The sequence below is a fragment of the Paroedura picta genome, chromosome 5 (assembly GCF_049243985.1).
Source record: "Paroedura picta isolate Pp20150507F chromosome 5, Ppicta_v3.0, whole genome shotgun sequence".
Taxonomy (NCBI): Eukaryota; Metazoa; Chordata; class Lepidosauria; order Squamata; family Gekkonidae; genus Paroedura; species Paroedura picta.
In genome coordinates, this window is record NC_135373.1 from 77,639,995 (window position 1) to 77,660,008 (window position 20,014).

Sequence of the window (20,014 nt, forward strand, 5' to 3'; positions counted from 1 at the left end):
AAGTATTCTGTAAACTGTATTTCATAACCATTACTACAAATAGGCTTGAATACATCTGGGTTTATTCTATGCTATAAGCTCAGCTCATTGATCTCAAGTTGGCAAGGGCAGCAGCAGAATGTTTGGGAACTGCCACCTGGTCCTTTGCAATCAGTGTCTCATGCAACTATCAAATTAGATGCATTTTGTTCATTTTTTGCATACAGCTGAATCAGCCAGTCAGGCCTTAATTCTGTGTTCCCACTGGCAGTAGAGGTTCCATAAGACTAATAGGATATTGGAATGTTTAAGGGGACTCCCAACTCTCAAGTTAGCATCTGTATGAGCTTTTCTATAGTGTTGGCTCGTTACCCAACCCAGAGTCATCATGCTGTGATGTTTTCATACCCCCATCCACAGTAATCAATAGCAGGGGAAGGATTTGGCATAAATTGCATTGTCTAAATTCCATAGGAGCAAGCAGTGTCATGAAGGGGTTAGCATATAGAACTGGTACCTGGGATACCTGCAGATAATTCCTTACCCTGTCATGAGACTCCCTGGGAAACCTTAGAACTGTCACTCTCTCAGCCTAACCTATTTGACAGGTTATTCTGAGGAGAAAGTGGTTGTGGGGGATGAGTATTTTGGAAGAAAGGTAGGATAAAACTGGACAAGTCAATTACAAGGTAACGTCATTTTCAATAACATTCCTATGACAGTCAGAAGTTGGTTCTTATATGTCACTTTTTTCTACCTGAAGGAGTCTCAAAGTGGCTTACAATCCCCTTCCCTTTCCCTTCCCTGCCAGATGGTAAAATTCTATACATTGTCACCTCTAAAAGTACTGATAGGGAGCAAGCTCTAACAGATCTACTCAGAAGTAAATCCCAATGAGTTCATTAGAATTTACTCCTAGGTAAGAATCATGGCTTCTATTAATCCAAAAAGTAATCCAATGACTCCTTAAAAACCATGGCTGAAGCAAAGTTACTTATCCACTCATGTAGCATGTTCGTTGGATCCAACTACACGGTTTGCACCTAACAATACAATAGATTTATTGTAGCAAAAACCTGCACAAAATATGCCACAATCAACCTGTCAGATTTTTAAATGCAACATGATTCATTTTTTTGTTTTGGAATCCTAAAGCCACTCAAGTTAAATGTACCATCACAAATTATTTGGGGATTTATCATCCTCAAATTCAAATCATCTTACGTTATGTATTTCCCATAATTTCTACACACACACACAATCTCTTAAGATTATATCTTTATTTTAGTTAAAACATACAATGTTTCATTGAAACTGTGTAGCACTTTCTTTCAACAATTGTAGATAAATTGTTGACCTAACAATACAGTGTTTTTTCTATTTATATATATATACACACATACACACACACATATACATATATATACAGTATATACAAAGTAGTATTATACCTGTACATGAAGGCCTGATAGATTTTTAAACTGGTTGCTGAAATAATCTATGGCAATTTGTACTCTGAAAACCTGAACTTCATAGACTCCAAAGATTCACATTTATTGCAGTGTACACATTGGTAATCATTCAAGGGCACAACCAAAAGTTGCATGTATAGTTTGGCTTGCCATCCCCTGTAAACGGGGAAAGATGTCCCAATGGTAAACCCCTAGAACTCAAGCCCTGCATGAATTACAGCCCTCATTGTCAATGGCCGAGATCCAAAGAACTATGAAACTAGTTCTGTGAACCCCAAAACTGCTTTCAACTTGCAGCACCTTCTTCCATGACACATAGCAAACTGCTTTTGAAACTGAGGGAAGTTACAGAAGCAGTTTTGCGATATCATGTGGGATATGTAATTCAAAGAAGAAAATTCAAAATAATCTCAATAGGCTACAAATACCATCAAGTGTGCCTGAAGTAGTTCTTTAAATACCAGTCACCATATTAATATCACTGTCTGAATACAATTTGAGAACCCACAATTCAATAGGTGTAGCAGTACCATTTCTCTGGAAATTGCCATTAAACAGCTGTTTCCTGGATGCACAACATGAATGAATAACGGGTATAACACATTACCAGTCAAGTAACAAAAGATTATATACATGGACACAAAATCCCCAACCTACATTATATACAACATACTTACAGTATATACAGACATAATTTATGTACAGAGGCTACCCATAAATACTGAAAAATAGGTTTTAACTTCAACAGGTTACTGTTCTATAAATAATGTTACATTTTATGAATGAAACAACATGGAAGACAGTAATTTTAAAATTAAGTGACAGTGGTTTACTTAATACTGAAACTGCTAGCTCAGATGATCTCTGAAACCTCCAAACTGATAGATCAGCAACAGAGTTGGACAATAGAAATTCACCTAGCCTAGTGGTACTCAACTGGAGCCGCTGGAGAACTTGGTAGTCATAAAATAATATCACAGCAAGTTATGTGATTCATAGTCTATACTCCAGATACTACTTATCCAGTAACAATGCCATTTCATGTATTGACATAAATAATGAATACTACAATTTTTTCATCTTCCTACTGCTGAGAGGACTTAATGTAGCAATTTTTAAACAAAATTTCTCTCAGATACTGGAAAGGGGGTCTCTTTGTTCCCTATATTATATTAATTTATTGAAGATTCTGGATATTAATTCCTGGAAGGCTTTTTTTTTAAGCCACATTAATAGCCAAGGAAGAAAACATCTGAATGAAGACAAAGTCAAACACTAGAAGTAGAATCAGAGACATTAAAGCCGAGTACCACTATACTAGTCAAATATGCAGAAAAAGTGAAGCATCAATCGTCTTTGTTATGTATAATATGATCCTAATCCATCATAGCCAATGATGGTTCCAAGCCACAGAACCAATAAAATGGACAACCAATTGCTTAAAACCCTGTCATCTTTGAAATTATGCAATGACCTCTTTGGGGGATATTTAAAGCAAAATGCAGTTCTTCCATGCAGAGACATGGACATCCTGAGAAGATGGTGAGTCAGGACAGGCTGGGAATCATCTACATTACAGAGTGCCCTGCCAAAAATGATGGGCTTTGAGTCAAGCTACAAGATACTCACAAGGCGGAGGGGGACTACAGTCATTCTTCAGTAAGGCAGGTTTCTATTGCTATTGATCTTGGTGGAATCAGGATAGCAATTTTAGGGGCTAGCAGTTGCCATGCAGAAATACAAACAAAACATCTGCATAATTAAATTTTAAAACCTAGATATTAGAGACGGGCCTACGCTTAAAAAGATTCACATGCCACTGTTTGATCCCTCTAACCCAACAACTATGGCAGATTAAAATTCTTAACTATTATGCCAGATGAACATAGGTGAAAGCAGTCCACGAAGTACTACACATTTAAATTCCTGCCTGTTTTGATTCTTAAGCGGCATCTGTGTATAACACGCAGTGTCAAATGTACTCTTAACCAAGTACTATATCTCTTCATCCTGGGACTGAAACGTTGCAGCTTACATGCGTAACAATAAAACATTTAAAGACACGAGCATTTCCCGTGTGTGCAATGCCTATGCACAGAGAAATCTCACTCTTACATCACAGAGTCCCGTTTGCCCTCTGTTCCAACACAAAAGCATGAGACTTTCATTCAGGCTGCACAATGGTGTACAGTTCAGTGACTGGGAGGCCCGTGCACATCTCCATCCACTATGCTTCTGCCTTTGTCCTTCTTTGACCAATCGGAGGAGTAGGAGCAGGACAGGGATACAGGAGTCAGCAGACCTGCCATGAACTATAATGGACAGGCACGTTGAGTGGAGGAAGATGGGATAAAGCAGTATTCCGTTATCTCCTAATCCATCCACATGGAGAGAAAGATCCCGTTTTTAATACCCACTGTACACTAGCTGTATCTTTAGCTAACTAGTTAAGGCTCAACAGCATACATCTATTTCAGAAACAAATAAAGATGAGATGACTATCTATTCTGACACAGTCTTTCTTCTTTAAAAAAAGATTACTGTACACTATCAGTTGCATTAGAAATCCCAGTTGCCTTATGAAGAGAACTTCTGCTGCCTACACCAAAGCCTGGTGCAATATATAGATTATATGTAGTACCATGTTCAGAGGAACACAGAATAAAATAATTTAAAATCCAATAAAGGATGAAAACAATGCTGAAAATATATTGTACAGTTTATGAATACTGTACCAATAGTTAGTAATAATAAAAGGACCTCACATTTACTTGTTTCAAATAATAAACGGGAAGGGGGGAGAACAGCAAAGCTAAAATTTATAACATTGTCACTACATTGTGGGCTGTCAGTAAGGAGAATTCTCCAACAGGGATGGGACTTCCTATGGCAACTAATGCCAAAGACCTGGTAAGTAACTGCAACTGATTCTTTCCCCATTTTTATCTAATTACACTATTGAGTACCTCACGAAGAAAAATGTGAAGATATTACTGTTCTAGTCACCTATTGTGTGATCTGCCAAATGCTGCTTCTCTGCAGTCCACATGAATCTCAAGGGACTTGGCTTGGTTGTAGCATTCCTTTGATTGGACGCTGTATTTGCTACGTACAGATTTTAAAATATATAACCCATTCTGGTGGTATGAAATCATTTAGAACATGATAATTTGAGTAAACAGCTCCTTTCAAGACATTATAGTAGTTTATGTTGATTGAATTAGCTATATTAACATTGGGTCTTTACTTGCTTTCTGTTTTAGAATAACTTGAGTTACATACAGAACTCAGTCACAATTTTGAGTTTTCCAAATTAAATGACTTCTAGTATATTAAATTTTAAAATAATTTCTCAAGGCCAAAAATAGATTTTTAAAAATTATGCCTCTATAGAAAAGGCCAGACTTGTTGAATTTAGAACACTGATTAGACAGTTTATAGGTTACTTTATACCCTCATTTGGATCATCAACTTACAAAACATTTTCTTAAAGTCAAAATAGTGCTTTTGAGGTCCATAAAACTTTTGGTACAAAAATAATTAGGTTTTTTTTCTTTTTCACTGGTTAGCTTACCCCTTTCTCTGCTGTAAACTAACTGATTTCTTACATCACTTGTTTCCATTAGGCACATTCAAGTAAATAATAAAAAAATCCAAGTAACAATGACAGAGCCAAATATTTGGCTTGATAAATTTTACAGAGACAGCTGTCCATTCTCTGGAATGGAATAAATAGTCACTTCCCTCAGCCAAGATTCAGGTGGTTTGATGTTGGTATCCATTCCCATTGTGCAGAATAGTTTTTTCTTTAGAAAAAAAGTCCACCTATTCTACACTCAGATGAACCAGCATCAAAGAATCTGCATTTCAAAGGAAGAAGAACTGCAAACATGGGGAAGAAGTTCTCTCTCTCAGTAGATGGTTGAATGAATACTGGCATCTAAAGTGGGCAGTTAATGGCCATCGGAAGCAGCATTATGAATCCAGTCCAGAATGATCAAGGTCATACTTCCAGTCATCACAAATATGCCACTGAGCAGGAAAAGAAGAGCCTACAAAGACAAAATACAAAGTACTGAAGAACAATTTCACTAGAAATTGATACAGTCTCATACAATTAAGCTATTTTAACACATGTAATAAAACTGCTCAGAAAACTAGGGTTGTACTGGTATATTCTGTGCTGCAGCTCAAGACATCAAGTCTGAAAAAAACAAACCAGGCCCCATCTTGCATGAAATGCAATTATTTAAAAAAGAAAAACTTCTGGCATTATGCACGAATAGTTCCTCTCTATTGAAGCCATTGACTGTCAGACCATTCACTGAATCCTAAAATAGTGCTTTTAGCTCCTTATCAACCCAGAATACCTGACATTAAACAAACTGGCATCCTCGTGCTAAATGTGTAGTGGTGAGGAGTGTGGACTTCTAATCTGGTGAGGCAGGTTTGATTCTGTGCTCCCTCACATCTAACCAGTTGGGTGACTTTGGGCTCGCCACAGCACTGATAAAGATGTTCTGATGGAGCAGTAATATCAGAGCTCTCTCAGCCTCACCTACCTCACAGGATGTCTGATGTGGGGAGAGGAATGTAAGCCACTTTGAGATTCCTTCAGGTAGAGAAAGTGACATAGAAGGACCAACTCTTCTTCTAAATACATAAATCTCACTGATTTTTAGCAGTGACTACTTCCATTACATATGTTAAGCAGGTGAGATTTTAAATACATCCTTTTTCAATTCATTCCTTTGCATGGAAGTTCTTTCCAAGACAGTGTGACATTTAATACAATCCCACGTAAAACAGATGGACAATACAAATGAAGGAAAAACACTTGATCACAAAGGATGCCTGTGGTAAAGCTAATTGGACAGACCAACAGAAGAGCAAAGCTTAAGCTGTCCAAAATGCTGGAGAGAGTACAAGGAAGGCAAATGCAGCCTGTGGATTTGAAGAGGCATGAGAGGGATCACATGAAGCGAAACATTTCTCTCTTTTTTTTTAATGATGTAAGTACACTGGGCACAATTCATTAAAGTCATTGTGATCATGCATATTCCCCAAATTCACTTGGTTGTAGTTCAAAATAGTGGAGTAATGTAATACCAACTGCTCCATGATTAAAAGCTGCAATTTCAGATACCCCATTGCTTATAGAACAAATTAATAGTGAAAATCAAAGTAGAAAAACAGCTGCCCAGATGGCCACAAGCAGCAGAATCTCGAGAGCGAAAAGAGGAAAATGAGGTCATAAAAGAGGTGGTCAGAAAGAGAGAATCCTGTTTCTGGGAAGCAATGGCCTTGATGCTCCATTACTGTTCAGATTGTGAGCATTCCTCTAGACTTACCCCGATCTTCTGTACTGATTTCATAGGTTCCTTCTTCACGAGCTTAAGGTAGAAAGCTGATGGCAGGATAAAGATCAACATGGCAGCAGCAGATGCACCTGTATAAAAAAATGTATCCAAATGTTCAGTTCCTTATTTTATTAATCTTCTGGTGTTTCATAAAACATGAAGAAGGCACAATAGTAAGAAAAGGAATCTCACCAATGAACCCAAAAATATCTCGAATGGTGGGAACGAAGATTACAAGAACATTGGTGAATGCCAAGAGAGCCATTGTGATAGCGCTGTGTCGCATCCAGCTGAATTCCTTCCCTGCACACAACAATTGTGTGATGGAGCTGCGGATCTGGAAAACACAACAAGGTTTATTTAGTCATGATATAGTGATAAAGGGACATTTTAGCCATTTAACTTAAATCCATTTAATTTAAAATCTGTAAACCGATTGGTATAAATAAAACAGTAAGGCGAAGGGGGGTGGGCTGAGTCCAGGATAGGAAACGGGCCAACGATTGGTCCCGGACTGGCAAGAATTCCAGCCAGTTGGGTGAGGGGCCAATCAGAAGGCGCAAAGTGCCTTCCGATTGGGCCCTCACCAGGACAGACCAGAGTTCCTTATAGCAGTGGTCCCCAACCTGCGGGCCGCGGCTCCCTCTCCCCGCCCCCCCCGCAGTAAAAAACTTCCCGGGCTGCAAGCTTGCGGCCCAGGAAGCTTCTTACTGTGGGAGGGCTGGGAGAGGTAATCAGGGCCGGGCCGTGCATCATGCATGCGCGGCCCGACGCGCGGGCGCGGCCTGATGCCCTGCCGGTCCCCAGCCTCAGAACGGTTGGGGACCACTGCCTTATAGTCTGGAAGCGCAAAGCGCCTCCCGACCTGGCCACCCAGGGGCAATCTAGAGACATCGCTGACAGTCTGCTCCTGACCACCGCAGAGGAAGTCAGTAGGGCTGCCAAGAGGGGTGAGAACAGAGGCTTGGATAGGATGCACCAGCCCTTTTCATCCCAAGGCTGTCCTGTCACGTTCAACTGTAAATTGCCTCAGAACCCTGACAGAGCTGGCAGGAGGTTGGTGATTGTGCTCCCTCTCCCTCCCTTCATGCCTGCTGCAAAGGAGCCTTTAACAGCCTCTGACTGAGGCGTTTCTGAGAGCAACGCAGGGGAGCCTCAGGGCATGGGGGTAGGCATTACTTTTGAGGGGGGGATTAGTCCTTCTGCCAAACGGCTGACAGGGAGGCCACAGAAAAGCCCCTTCTCACTTAAAATACTGCTCTGGCTGGGGGTTAGACACAGCCAAGCCATGTGTATTTCCTCTTTGCAACTCTCTGCAGATTTGAGGCCACTGCACAGCGTTATTCTGCTGATGAAGCTGGATGCTGTTGCAGAGGTTCTTTTGTCTCCTGTTTCATCTGCACAACAACCCTGTGCAGTAGGCCTCAAGTCTTTAAATTCAACAACAACCTGTGTGGGAGGCCTTAAATGTTTCTTCTCTACCACAACCCTGTCCAAAGTAGCCCTTTCTGCCTTGGGGGCTGATCTTTATACTATGCAGATGAACTGTAATTCCAGGAGCTCTCCAGGCCCTACCTGGAGGCTGGCTACCCCTGGCTTGGAAATATGTCTGTAGACGAGGAAGGAATTTATTTTTATACGACCATGAAAAGAGTGAAAAAACACAACGAGGTTATATAGTACAGTCAGCTTTATTTGGTTGAACACACATATCTGAATTATACTGAATCACATCACCGGTTTGTTAATGTCACTATTACCCACTCTGGCAGGCAGCAACTATCCAGTGTCTTAGGCAGAGGTCTTTCACATTACCTACTACCTGACCTTTCCATCTGGAAATGCTGGGGATTGAATCTGGGACCTACTACATGCAAAGCAGAGGCTCTTCTACTGAACCATAGCCTCTCACCATATTTTAAGGAAATGAAATATATGTCCGATTAATTTCACTGGAACAACTGATGCATATGCTTACTTTTTACATATTCTTCCTGTTCAAACAAATAGGGAATTTGGCACACAAATACTCCATGTAAGGTAAAGGTATCCCCTGTGCAAGCACCGAGTCATGCCTGACCCTTGGGGTGACGCCCTCTAGCGTTTTCATGGCAAACTCAATACAGGGTGGTTTGCCAGTGCCTTCCCCAGTCATTACCGTTTACCCCCCAGCAAGCTGGGTACTCATTTTACCGACCTTGGAAGGATGGAAGGCTGAGTCAACCTTCAGCCGGCTGCTGGGATTGAACTCCCAGCCTCATGGGCGGAGCTTTCAGACTGCATGTCTGCTACCTTACCACTCTGTGCCACAAGAGGCTCATTGAGTCTGCCATGAAAACACTCCATGTACAAGAATGTAATAAATAAAATAAATTAATAAATATCAGCACAAATAACTTCAAACTGAATTATCAGCAAAAGGACTGTAATGATTTACTTTGTGTAAACAATTGCATTTTTTTAAAAGCAAAAGAAAACAGGATATGAAGAATGAGCACTAAATTAACTTTATTTCCTAGTAACACTGTTACTGATTAATTACTCTGTCCTCCCTTCTCCTACCAAGTAAAGTCACTTACCGGAAAAATTACTACAGGCACTGTAAGAGTTACTGCCATCAGAACAGCCAAGCGGACAATAAGGAGAAGAACATCAGCTCCCAGCATATTTGAATATGTATGAAGTAACTCTGGCTCAACATTTCCTACAAAGGAGATTGTATTTTTAACATTAGTAGTCCAGAACACAATGGTAAAATCCCTATGCAATTACTCTTATATGAATGACAGTTGTCACTGGTTAGTACTTAGAACCATAGAGTTGGAAGGGGCAATACAGGCCATCTTGTCCAACCCCCTGCTCAATGCTGAATCTGCCTAACGTATCCAGGAGAATTATCTGTTCAACCATTGCTTGAAGATTGCCAGTGAGGCCAGAAAGGAAACAAGCCAATTGATATAATAACTATCCTATTGAAAACTACCACATCTCCTCCCATATTTCTCCTACACACCTCTGGCACCTGCTCAGAGGGAAGGAGAGACAGATACTTGATCTCATTAAGCTAAAGGTCAAGGCAGCTGCACAATGGCAAGCTGGAAGCCTTTTCTCACTAGCAAGTACTGGCATGTTCCTACTCACCTCCCTTATTTCTACAAGAAAACCAAACAAGCAGGATTGTACATGAAAATGATGCAAGATGTCATCTTTATGTGCATTTGTCAAATAACCAAGGGGCTAAATTCTGTTGACACCTGCATTGCAGAGCATAGTTCAATGAGAATTACTTCTTTTCACTATAATGTCTCAAGCTATGGATCACACAATACCCTGAAATGGTGATCCGTAACATTATACACTTTACAGATCCACTGATTTAAGTTGGACAGATAACCTCACACTTATTTCATTGAAATCAAAATAATATAAAAAGTTTTCCTTTAGCTTGGCTGTGCCAAAAATGCCTCTAGAGTACAGGAACAGGCTATTTACCATAAAATGTCAAGTAGCCGAAGAGAGCAGCTAAAAGGTACATCAGGAACATGGCGAAGAATGAAACGTTGGACACCTTCATCATTCTTCTACGGCTTCGGCTATTTGAAAGGAAATATAAGCATTATTATTTCTGATGATGAAATGTATGCTTCCACACTTTTGTTTTCTGTGAAATATGTGAAACTCTTACTCTTTCAGTTCTTCATAAATGGGAAGAATAGCAGGATGGCAGACAAAGGAAAAAGTGAGGATCGGTACCGCATAGACAGTCTGGAAAACATATAAGATGCATTTGTGAATATCTTCATAATATGCGACACATGTTTCTTAAAAAAGAGAAGTCAGGCTAATAACCAAAATAATCTTCATTTGTTTACATCAGTGAAAGTTTCACTACAAAGGGATTGTATGCTCAAACATCCATTTCCTTACTAGAAAGCACAGTGTGTCTCTGATGTGCTCCTGATTAAGCAAGGATTCCAGTAGTGCAATTTAAAATGTGATCTGCTACAGGTACCAAAAATAAGGAAATGAGCAACATCAGCTGCATGCTGTGCAGTCCTAAGCAGAATCCCACACACTGCCATGGAAGGGTGTAATTCTGCTTAGGATCACACTGTACTGGCAATCAGGTCTAACTAGCTTTCAAAGAATGTTTCCAGCCTTCCAGCAGTGCCCTTCTAAGCCCTTCAATGGCTTCAGAAGAGTATAACTCTTCTTAGGAATACACTGTCAGCCCCTATTGAACACAGGCAGCTTAAAAACCACTGACCCTTTCCCTTCAGGTATAAAAGTATGAAAATGCCCACAATCAAAAGTGGCCTTGAATCAGAAACAATCACATCTGTATTTAGCACATTTCCTTGTTAATCTTTACCTGTGAATTGAAGATGAAGTATTTTGGTGTGCACTTGTCATCAGTTACATTGGGTGCTATTCCATTAGCACCTACAGTAGGTGAATGATGTTCTAAGGTGGCATTCAGAGTTTGGTTAACCGTATTGTAATCCACCCCACAAATATCAATTTGAAATTTCTTGCAAATGACCTAGCAAGGAATGAACAAGTACAGTATGTTACTTTCACTGGAGAATTTGTTTTAGAAGTCCTTTGCCTTCAATTTCACAAGTATTTTTAAAAATGCAAATAAGAGACCCTAATACTTACAACAATCAGAAAGAAGACCATGCACAACAAGGAAAATCCGCTTGTGTAGCCCAGATAACCTGCAATAACAAAGTGTTTTAAGTTATGCGTTTAATTTGGCGTTTCTTATTTCTTGATAACTGATGGAAAGTCTAGAAGAAGTTTGTTCATTGCAAGAAATCCTGAAATTAAATGAAATGGAAAACAAATTGAGCTGTACAGCTCTTTTGAGTGATGACAGTTCCAACATCTGACCTGCAAAACTGCCAGTGCGGGTTAAGTCAACTGGATTGGCAGGAATTGGTATTATGTATGGCTACAACCAAATCAGTTCAACTGAGCATATCCTGTCCTTCTGCAATGTGCCCTTGCAACACTTTAAATAGAATATTAAAGATTCTAAGGGTTATTCTTTGTATATACCAGTTAGGGCTACCAATGGAGTAGAAATGGCTTCTATACTGAAGGTATCTCATGTAGATGCCAAAGAGGATTACAATACTCAATATTCTCTCTCTCAACCTTATATAAAAGGGCATACAGGAAAATTAATACCAACTTACCTAAATTTTTCAACAGTGACAAAGGAAGAATAAGCACCAAGGATACCAACAGGACCAAATAGTCACCGTTCAGATACCATTGTCTGCAAGAAAAGAAAGAAAAGTTACAGTTAGAAATCTTAGTTGTAAACACATTTACTCAAAGGTAGTTGTACTGGATTTCATACCACTTGCTTTCTAGCAAGGACGGTGGCCTAAATTAGCGGGAAGTATTTGTATTCAACACGACAGTAGCCTCTGCATTCACTGGTGCGGATTCTGAAGTGCTTCTGACAAAATAATAACTGTGCAAGCAGCATCCAGCCCTTGAAAGATGGCTAGCCAGCTACACTTTATACATACTGGGACCAGCATGGAAGGAACTGCAGAAGCTGCACTAAACACCCATGGTCCATGCAAAGACTTTCCAAAATGGGATCTCTGATGTAGCCTTGAATGCCCTCTTTATTTTTTAAATAAAGTCTCAAAGCTGCAGCTCTGTATGCAGTCTAATGAAGTAGGAAGTCCAACTGAATTCCTCATATATACCGATAGGACTGGGCTATAAGCTGTGGAAACAAATTTTGCGGAAGTTGTGGCTGCACACAAAACTACTATTTTGGTTTACTCAAGGAACGCAAGCTAACATTCCTTGACTGAGCAAAGATGGAGAGAGAGACTGGGTGGCTAGAAGAGAGGAAGGCACAGAACTCCCTGTTGTCTTAATGAGGCAACTCAATGCCTTTGCGTGCATCCATGCAACACCCTGAAGGGGCAGCAAACCAATACTCTGTAATGCCCTACCAATTTCTTATTGCAGGGGTAGTCAACTTGTGGTCCTCCAAATGTTCATGGACTACAATTCCCATGAGCCCCTGCCAGCAAACGCTGGCAGGGGCTCATGGGAATTGTAGTCCATGAACATCTGGAGGACCACAGGTTGACTACCCCTGTCTTATTGTACATAGGCGATGCATCCCAAACACAAAACAAACATTTCTCAAGAAACAATAAAAAACAATACTATTTTTTTTATCTTATAGACTAAACTCACTGAGCACAATCCTGAAAGTTATGTGAACTCAAACACTAATGAAATCCATGGCGTTCCAGTGTTCGTCTGCTTTTCTGGATTGTTAGAACTATGTGGGAATTCCACTGTATAACATGAAAGGATCACAGCCTTACCCCAACATGTTATACAGCAATATGATCTCAGGATTCTCGCAGATACAACTCAGTTGTGAATACAAATATCAACCTTTAAAGCAAGAGTTGCATTCACAGTGGCACTATTGTAGAGTTTTGCAGATGGGGAATGTACAAAAATGTTGTATGCACTGGCTTCCAAACCCCAGGGTACACAGGAGTATTCAAATTTTGAAAACAAAATAGTATTTGGTAAAGGGACACAATTTATATTGGTATAGATTTATTATTTTGTCAAAGCAAAATACTTTTCCCTAGCCCATTTTCTAGTAGTTGACTCAGGACAAATAAAGTGCTCAAGAAGCTGGCTGGTGTAACAAGAGGTTTAAGAGGTTATACTTATGTAGTTAACTGAGGTTCCCAGAGACAGTATTTACAATGCCCATTTCTGGTTCTACTGTCAGTTTCTCCGCTAAGACTTACCCTGTGTTTTCGTCGATGTTCAAAAATGCCTTGATGACCAATGGTAACTCATATTTCACTATGTAGAGGTAGCTTGACATAGCTGCAGATGAATAATATTGTAGATCATTACAAATTTATAATATAGAAGAGTCACAAAACATACATCCTTAATGTTATTTTGCCATTAACAGAAGCATTTTATGTGACAAAATTGTTTTATCACAACAAAATGTTTGTATAACATTATTTAAAAGGACATGGCATTTGAAAATCCTCACCTCCAATATTTTGCATTGTAATTGATCCAGATGCTGCAAGTTTCCCAGCCATGCCAAATGCCTTCATCCCTAACTGTTCATATAACAGAGAACCTGTAACCACAGAATATGAAGTAGTTGTAACCTTAAATTAGAAAGGGAGGGGGGGAAATAAGATTTCTAATTTACACGGCAGTATTATCATACCTCCTTCGTTAGCAGTCTTCAAGAGGAGGTGAACGGAATACAAAGAGAATATCGACACAAAGAGCAGAAGAATTCTAAAAAAGTAAAACCACAAAATTCACTGACTTAAATGAAATAAATGCAGTTATATAGTGCAGCAAGTCTACCTAGCATTCAGGACTCAATCCTGCCAAAGTTCAACACTGTGATTCTACTTGGTGGAATGATTTAATCATATGATTAACTTTTCAACAGAAATCAAAGTCTTAAAAGTCTGGCTAGATCATGCTTAAACAATATATTAAATTAAACAATATATATAAATTAGGTCATGACACAGGAAGAATTCTAAGCTTTGTATGTTTCTATACATTCCTATCAACACACTAAATTTAAATATCAATACTGGATTTAAATCAGTTTACACACTTAATACATAAACAGGTCAAAAAAGGAAGTTGCATTTTACTTCTTTTTTCTGGCTCATTTTAAATAAACTTATAATCTTTGTTTAGACAGTTCATGATTACAGTTCCAAAGATTTGACGCTGGCATATAAATTATATTTTTAGAGTGAGATGGCAGGATACTCTTTAGCTATAACTTAGAAATTATTGGCACCTCATTGATTTAAGAAAGCACTTTCAATTTGTTCTTAAATACATTTACTTAGGTTTTCCACCATACAATACAATTGTCCAAAGCTGCACATGTTCAAACATCGCTAATTTAAATGGATTCAAACATGCATAAACTCTTGCTGGACTGCATTCAATATATTTAGGATTTCAATGTTAAAACTGTCAAAATGCCTCAGCTTCTTCTGAAAGTATTTCAAACTATTGTTATGTTTGAGATGTAAAGTTTTCTAAACAATATTATCTTGATCTTATGCATCAAATCACATTGTCCCATTTAATTGTTGACCTAGTTAATAGGAAAAACTGTTCTTACAAAGAAGCCATTTGTTACGGATGGATCTCCCATAGAATGTAATTCTACAGTTACCCCAGCCTAACCCTATTGATTTCCACTGGTTTAGACTGGAGTAGATCTGCATAGGACTGCATGGCTAGTGATTAATTTGTATAAAACTGCTATCAATAGTTCTTCAGTACTTTCCCATCTAATCTTAGAAGGTAAAATAGACCATTTTACAACTCAAATGCTTAATCTGCTCCCTTCTCTTTTTGTGACCTGCATATAGCTAACATGAATATACATTATTGGTGCTTTAAATGGAAACCCAGATACAATTTCTAGCTACAGCAAAGATCTATAAAATTACTGCTTCACAAAAAGGCATAGGAGCATTAACCATAAGCAACTACTATTTATCAGGTTGTCCACTCACTGAATATTAAATTTCCCTCTATTTAACACATTTAGCCATGCTATGTATCAACATCCTAATCCTATGCACTGTTACTTTAAAATATGTTTCACATTGTTCAAATAGATGCTCCCATTATATACAGATGGCATTTCCATGGTAAAGAATGGTGACTGAACTTTTGCACATTGAAACCGATGGGAAGCCCTCCATTTTCTTAAGTGTTTTGAATTAGGTGTCACTCTCCTGACAGTACTGCTAAAATGCATTATGCTGATGACGTTGCAATTACTGCAAAATATTTGTGGAGCATGAACTGGCAGATAAAGCCAAATAATTCTCTCTCTCGCTAACTTAAGGTATATGGCACTTTTTTGCTTTTCTTTTGTTTATATTTTATAGGCATATAGACTTTCAAATTTAATAAACAGCAAAAAATGAATAAATGCCATAGACCAAAAAGTGCATCATACTTCAAGTTTGTTTCTGGGGTAGCAGTAACATTACCAGCATACTGCATTTGGGACATCTCAGAGTGACCATCTGTGAGCCATACTGAGGGACCTGAGAAGACAGGAAGGCATATTTAAAAACCACTTCCGTGATAAATATGTTGTCTTCAAACATCAAGCTTCAAGTGAATAAGACATTTAAAAATAGCCCTAGGACAATATTGCTTCATTTACACTGCAATCCTATGAAGAATTAATCCAGTATAAACCAACTGAAATCCATGAATTTAAGCTGGAATGACTCGGCATAGTTTTTTGCTGTTAAACAAGGAAAAGACAATTCCCCAAAAAGAATCCCCAAGTGATAGCCTTTTAAAATGCATATGTGAATTGGGTTTTTAATGCATGCAGGTGGTTCATGTAATAAAGTTTTAACTTACTGTTAATACAGGCTACTCTGGCCATGATCCAAATTGGATTCAAAGAGGTTTGAACCCCATTGTTTTAATGAGTTATATGCATGATCTTACAAACCTCCCTTTCTTGTTGGCCAAATGTCTTGAATGATGTTAATCACTCATTTCTGATTAACCTTGAACAGGATCTGGTTCTCATTCCCATGAGTACAGTAAGAGTTTAAGACGTACAGAACTGCAGCCCTAATCCCACCCATCACAGTGGTGATTACCACTGTTTTCTCTCCCCCAAACAAGGCTACTTTAAACCAGCAACTAGTTTCAATGTTAACGTGCACTAATATCCAGAACAGAATATTCTGGATTTCATAGGGAAGTAGTACTTACACAAAAAGTGCAATTCCCGTGTTTGCCATGGCATAAGACAGTCCCAGGATTCCACTACCCACAATAGCATTGCTGAGGTTAAATACTGACATTCCAAAGGAAGTAGTACCTGGATGCTGTGAGAAGGGAGAGGGCAGCTCAGAATTAGTGATTTGCAAAGTACTTACATTTAGTCATAGGGAAGTAGCTGGCGGGGGAGGCACAATGATAACTATGTCATACTTACATATTCAGTTTCATATTTCTTCTTTCCAGGATTGGATTCAAGTAAAAAGTTTTGGTTTTCTGGATCCATGTCTACATAATGGCTGTGGGAGGAAGGGGGGGGGGAACGCAACTGTAAGTATTATCAACAATTCCTCACTTTTAAAAGATCACCATTCTTTATCCCCCCCCCCCAGACACAGGTTCAGTTGCAGATACTAATTTCAATTACTTGAGTAGGAGTGTATGATTTATGTCCCAACACAAAGATTTGGAAATTTTAGTCTACATGATGTATGTAAACTTCACAAATAGGCAATAGATAGACGGAGACCCTTCTGATCAAAATGACTGAGAGGTGCCACATTTGCAGGGAAGGATTGCGGATTGTGCCCCAGAACAAAAGAAACGCAGGGGAAGCTCCCTGACCTCTTTAAAGCAGCTGGTTTGGTGGGGTAGGGGTAGTTGAAGTCATTGGAGCTATAGCTGCTGCTGTCTTCATCAGGGGAAGTGTTGAGCTTGCCCATCTCAGCTTTGGTCATGACTGGATCCAGGATGCCTCCTTAGACACCAGCTTCAGCAAGTAAGTGAATTATTTAGCTTTGTGGCAGCAGCCCGGGTGCCTCTTGCTCTTTTGTCCTTGGATGCTCGACTTGCCTTGTCTGCGAAGGTAAAAGGGAAACGTCAATACTGCAGTGGTCTCCCCCAACCGGGTCACGTGAGCGGCTGCTGCCGCCGCCGCCGCTATTGCTGCTGTTCGCCGCGCCTGATTCATGGGCAGCCAGGCGAGTGGAAAAGTACCAGCAGAGAAGGGCGGGAGACGCGGGCGGGGGGAGGAAGGAAAAGTACAAGACAGTAGAGAACAAAGATAATCTCCTAACTACAACAGCCCAGCTCACGCCATCGGGAGGGAGGGGGGATAAGCCCTGCGTAGGAAAGGCCGGAGTGCGCAAAAGGCACGTTATGCACCCAAGGATTTATTTCGACCATCAGAACAAAAAACATCACCTGCTGGTCTCGCCATACCTATAGTTAACCCAGACCTCGGTCCCTTTCGCCTCAGCGAACCTGATCCTCTGAACTGGTTGGGTAAAATCTATTTACACGAAAGCGTCGATTGTGGACACGGACGCAATCGGCACAGCTCTGCTGGCTGAAAACCTCGAGGACGCACCAACTCCACCCCTGCCACCTTCCGAACATGATGCAACCCGGGTGAAGGATTAGCGCATTCCCTTTGCTCCACATCAACCTTTGCTCTTCCCTCGTCACCCTTTGCCCCTCCAAATACGAGATCTCCCGAAGCATGAACGCCCCCTCCCCGCCAATGCAAATCAGTCACAAGACGAGACTGCACCAGCAGCCCCGATCTATGATATGCGCGTCTTTTTTTAACCACTACCCGGATGCAGCAGCGCTGGCCGGGTGGTCGCCCCCCCTCCATCTTATACAATCTTACATAACAAAGGCCAGTTAAGACTAAGTTATACATTTATACGCACTCTTCCCCCCGGAAAACCCTACTCAGCCACTCACTAAACCGTAGAAACCTTTCCCCCCTTTTCTTACCTCAATCAATGAAACCTACAGTCCGGATGTTCGGGAGCTTCTTTACGGATCTTGGACGAGATCGTACTTAAATTCCTTCTTTGAAATAGAAAAAAAAAAGAGCAGCCACAAAATCCTTTTAAATATTTAACAACTAAAAGGCCCCAGTAGACAAAAAACAGTCTTTTTTTGTTTAAAAATAAAAATAGCCGGTATAAAATAATAATTTATCGTTCTCTTCTTAAATTAAACAGCCAGAAAACCGGACGAGGTACGCGTCTCTGACGCTCGGCTAGCTTTTGCGATCCGGGCCGCGCAAGGCGCAAGCAGAAGACGCTCTCGTGGAACGTCGCGATCAGGTCTAGAGAATGCCTCGCGTAGCCTCCGATTTTGAGGGTGGAATGCGGCGACGTCAGAGGAGGCGGGGGGGGGGGGAGAGAAGGGAAAGGCGCGGCTTCCACCCGGCAACGTGCGGCGGCTTCTTTGTGTACCAACACGGCTGCCTGGCTCCGCCCCGGCCGCTCTTCCGACAGCTCCTCCCTACCTCGACTGCCACAATGACAAAGTTCCCCTCTGGAACCTCCCCCTTCCCGCACCCAAGAGCACGAGGCAGGTCCTCACCGGCCGGGAGGAGGTCGACAGCGCGCTATGCTATCCAGAGAGTTGGCGGCAGATTTTGGTTGATTTCTTAATCGGGGTGATAGATCAGGTTGAAAGTGAGATTCGGGTGGATAGGCGTGTTGGTCTGAAGCGACAGAACAAAATTTGAGTTTAATCTAAGACCAACAAAGTTTTATTCATAGTGTGAGCTTTTGTGTGCACACACACTTCCTCAAATGATAAAATAGGAATCATCAGCATACAGGAGACAGCAAATTAGCAGTAAATCAGTAAACAGCATCATGAAGATATCCAATAAATATGTAGGATAATTAAGAACAAATAATGCCTTGCTAGAAATTGAGTTCCATCAGTCCTTTGGGTTCAATTGTAGTTCAAAAAACATAAGGGGAGCAACAAAATGTAAGTGATTAATGGCAGACACTTTCCCAATTGTGAAAAGTAATTAAAAGACCTGTTGCTAGCCTCATCTGTTTCCACCCAAGTATGGAAGCATCCCCACAAATGACAAGCCATGTTGAATTCCTTCTGACCTGAGTTCATTATATCATGTCACAATCCCATTGTCCCAAATGAAATAAAATGAAGAGGGGATAGTAAGGAATGCAGATATAAGAACTGAGTAAGTTTAGTATATGTAGTGAGATAACCAATCTTTCTGTTGAATCCTGGGGATTCCATTGTTTTGAGTGTTGTAAGACCTTGCATTTCGTCAATTTTCACTTCCAGCCTGTTCTTGAAGGTCTTTGCAATAAAACAGCTACTTTGAGATCCCTCATTTAATGTCTTGGAAGGTTCAAGTGTTTCTACAGGTTTCTCAGTCCTGTGATTTTCGACGTTAGGCTTGTGTCCATTTATTCTTTGGCAGAGGATTTGGCCCATTTCCCCTATGTAGAGAACAAAAGGGCATTGCTTTACATAACACCTAGGGTTCTTGCTTTGTCCAAACTAGTGTGGCACCACATACATATGCACAAGTATATTAACTGGAAGAAAATCCTC

The 20,014-nt window shown here is 40.2% G+C and overlaps 1 protein-coding gene across 2 annotated transcripts; it reads right to left on the reverse strand.

Moving 5' to 3' along the window:
• Positions 1–1,244: 1,244 nt before the first annotated feature.
• Positions 1,245–18,787, reverse strand: SLC38A2 (solute carrier family 38 member 2). Of its 2 annotated transcripts, none has more exons than XM_077338646.1 (16): positions 18,413–18,787; positions 17,273–17,505; positions 16,866–16,947; positions 16,640–16,755; positions 14,073–14,146; positions 13,887–13,979; positions 13,627–13,708; positions 12,016–12,098; positions 11,474–11,532; positions 11,184–11,354; positions 10,497–10,576; positions 10,304–10,404; positions 9,391–9,515; positions 7,004–7,148; positions 6,803–6,900; positions 1,245–5,503 (listed from the first exon to the last, which is right to left on the reverse strand). In XM_077338646.1, the coding sequence occupies exons 2-16, from the start codon at positions 17,383–17,385 to the stop codon at positions 5,405–5,407; spliced, it is 1,521 nt and encodes a 506-aa protein (XP_077194761.1). In that variant the 5' UTR covers positions 17,386–17,505; positions 18,413–18,787; the 3' UTR covers positions 1,245–5,404. The 2 variants fall into 2 exon arrangements, with proteins under 2 accessions (XP_077194761.1, XP_077194762.1); XM_077338647.1 differs by lacking the exon at positions 18,413–18,787 and adding an exon at positions 15,858–15,948 and having other exon boundaries at positions 17,273–17,501.
• Between the last annotated feature and the right edge of the window lie 1,227 nt (positions 18,788–20,014).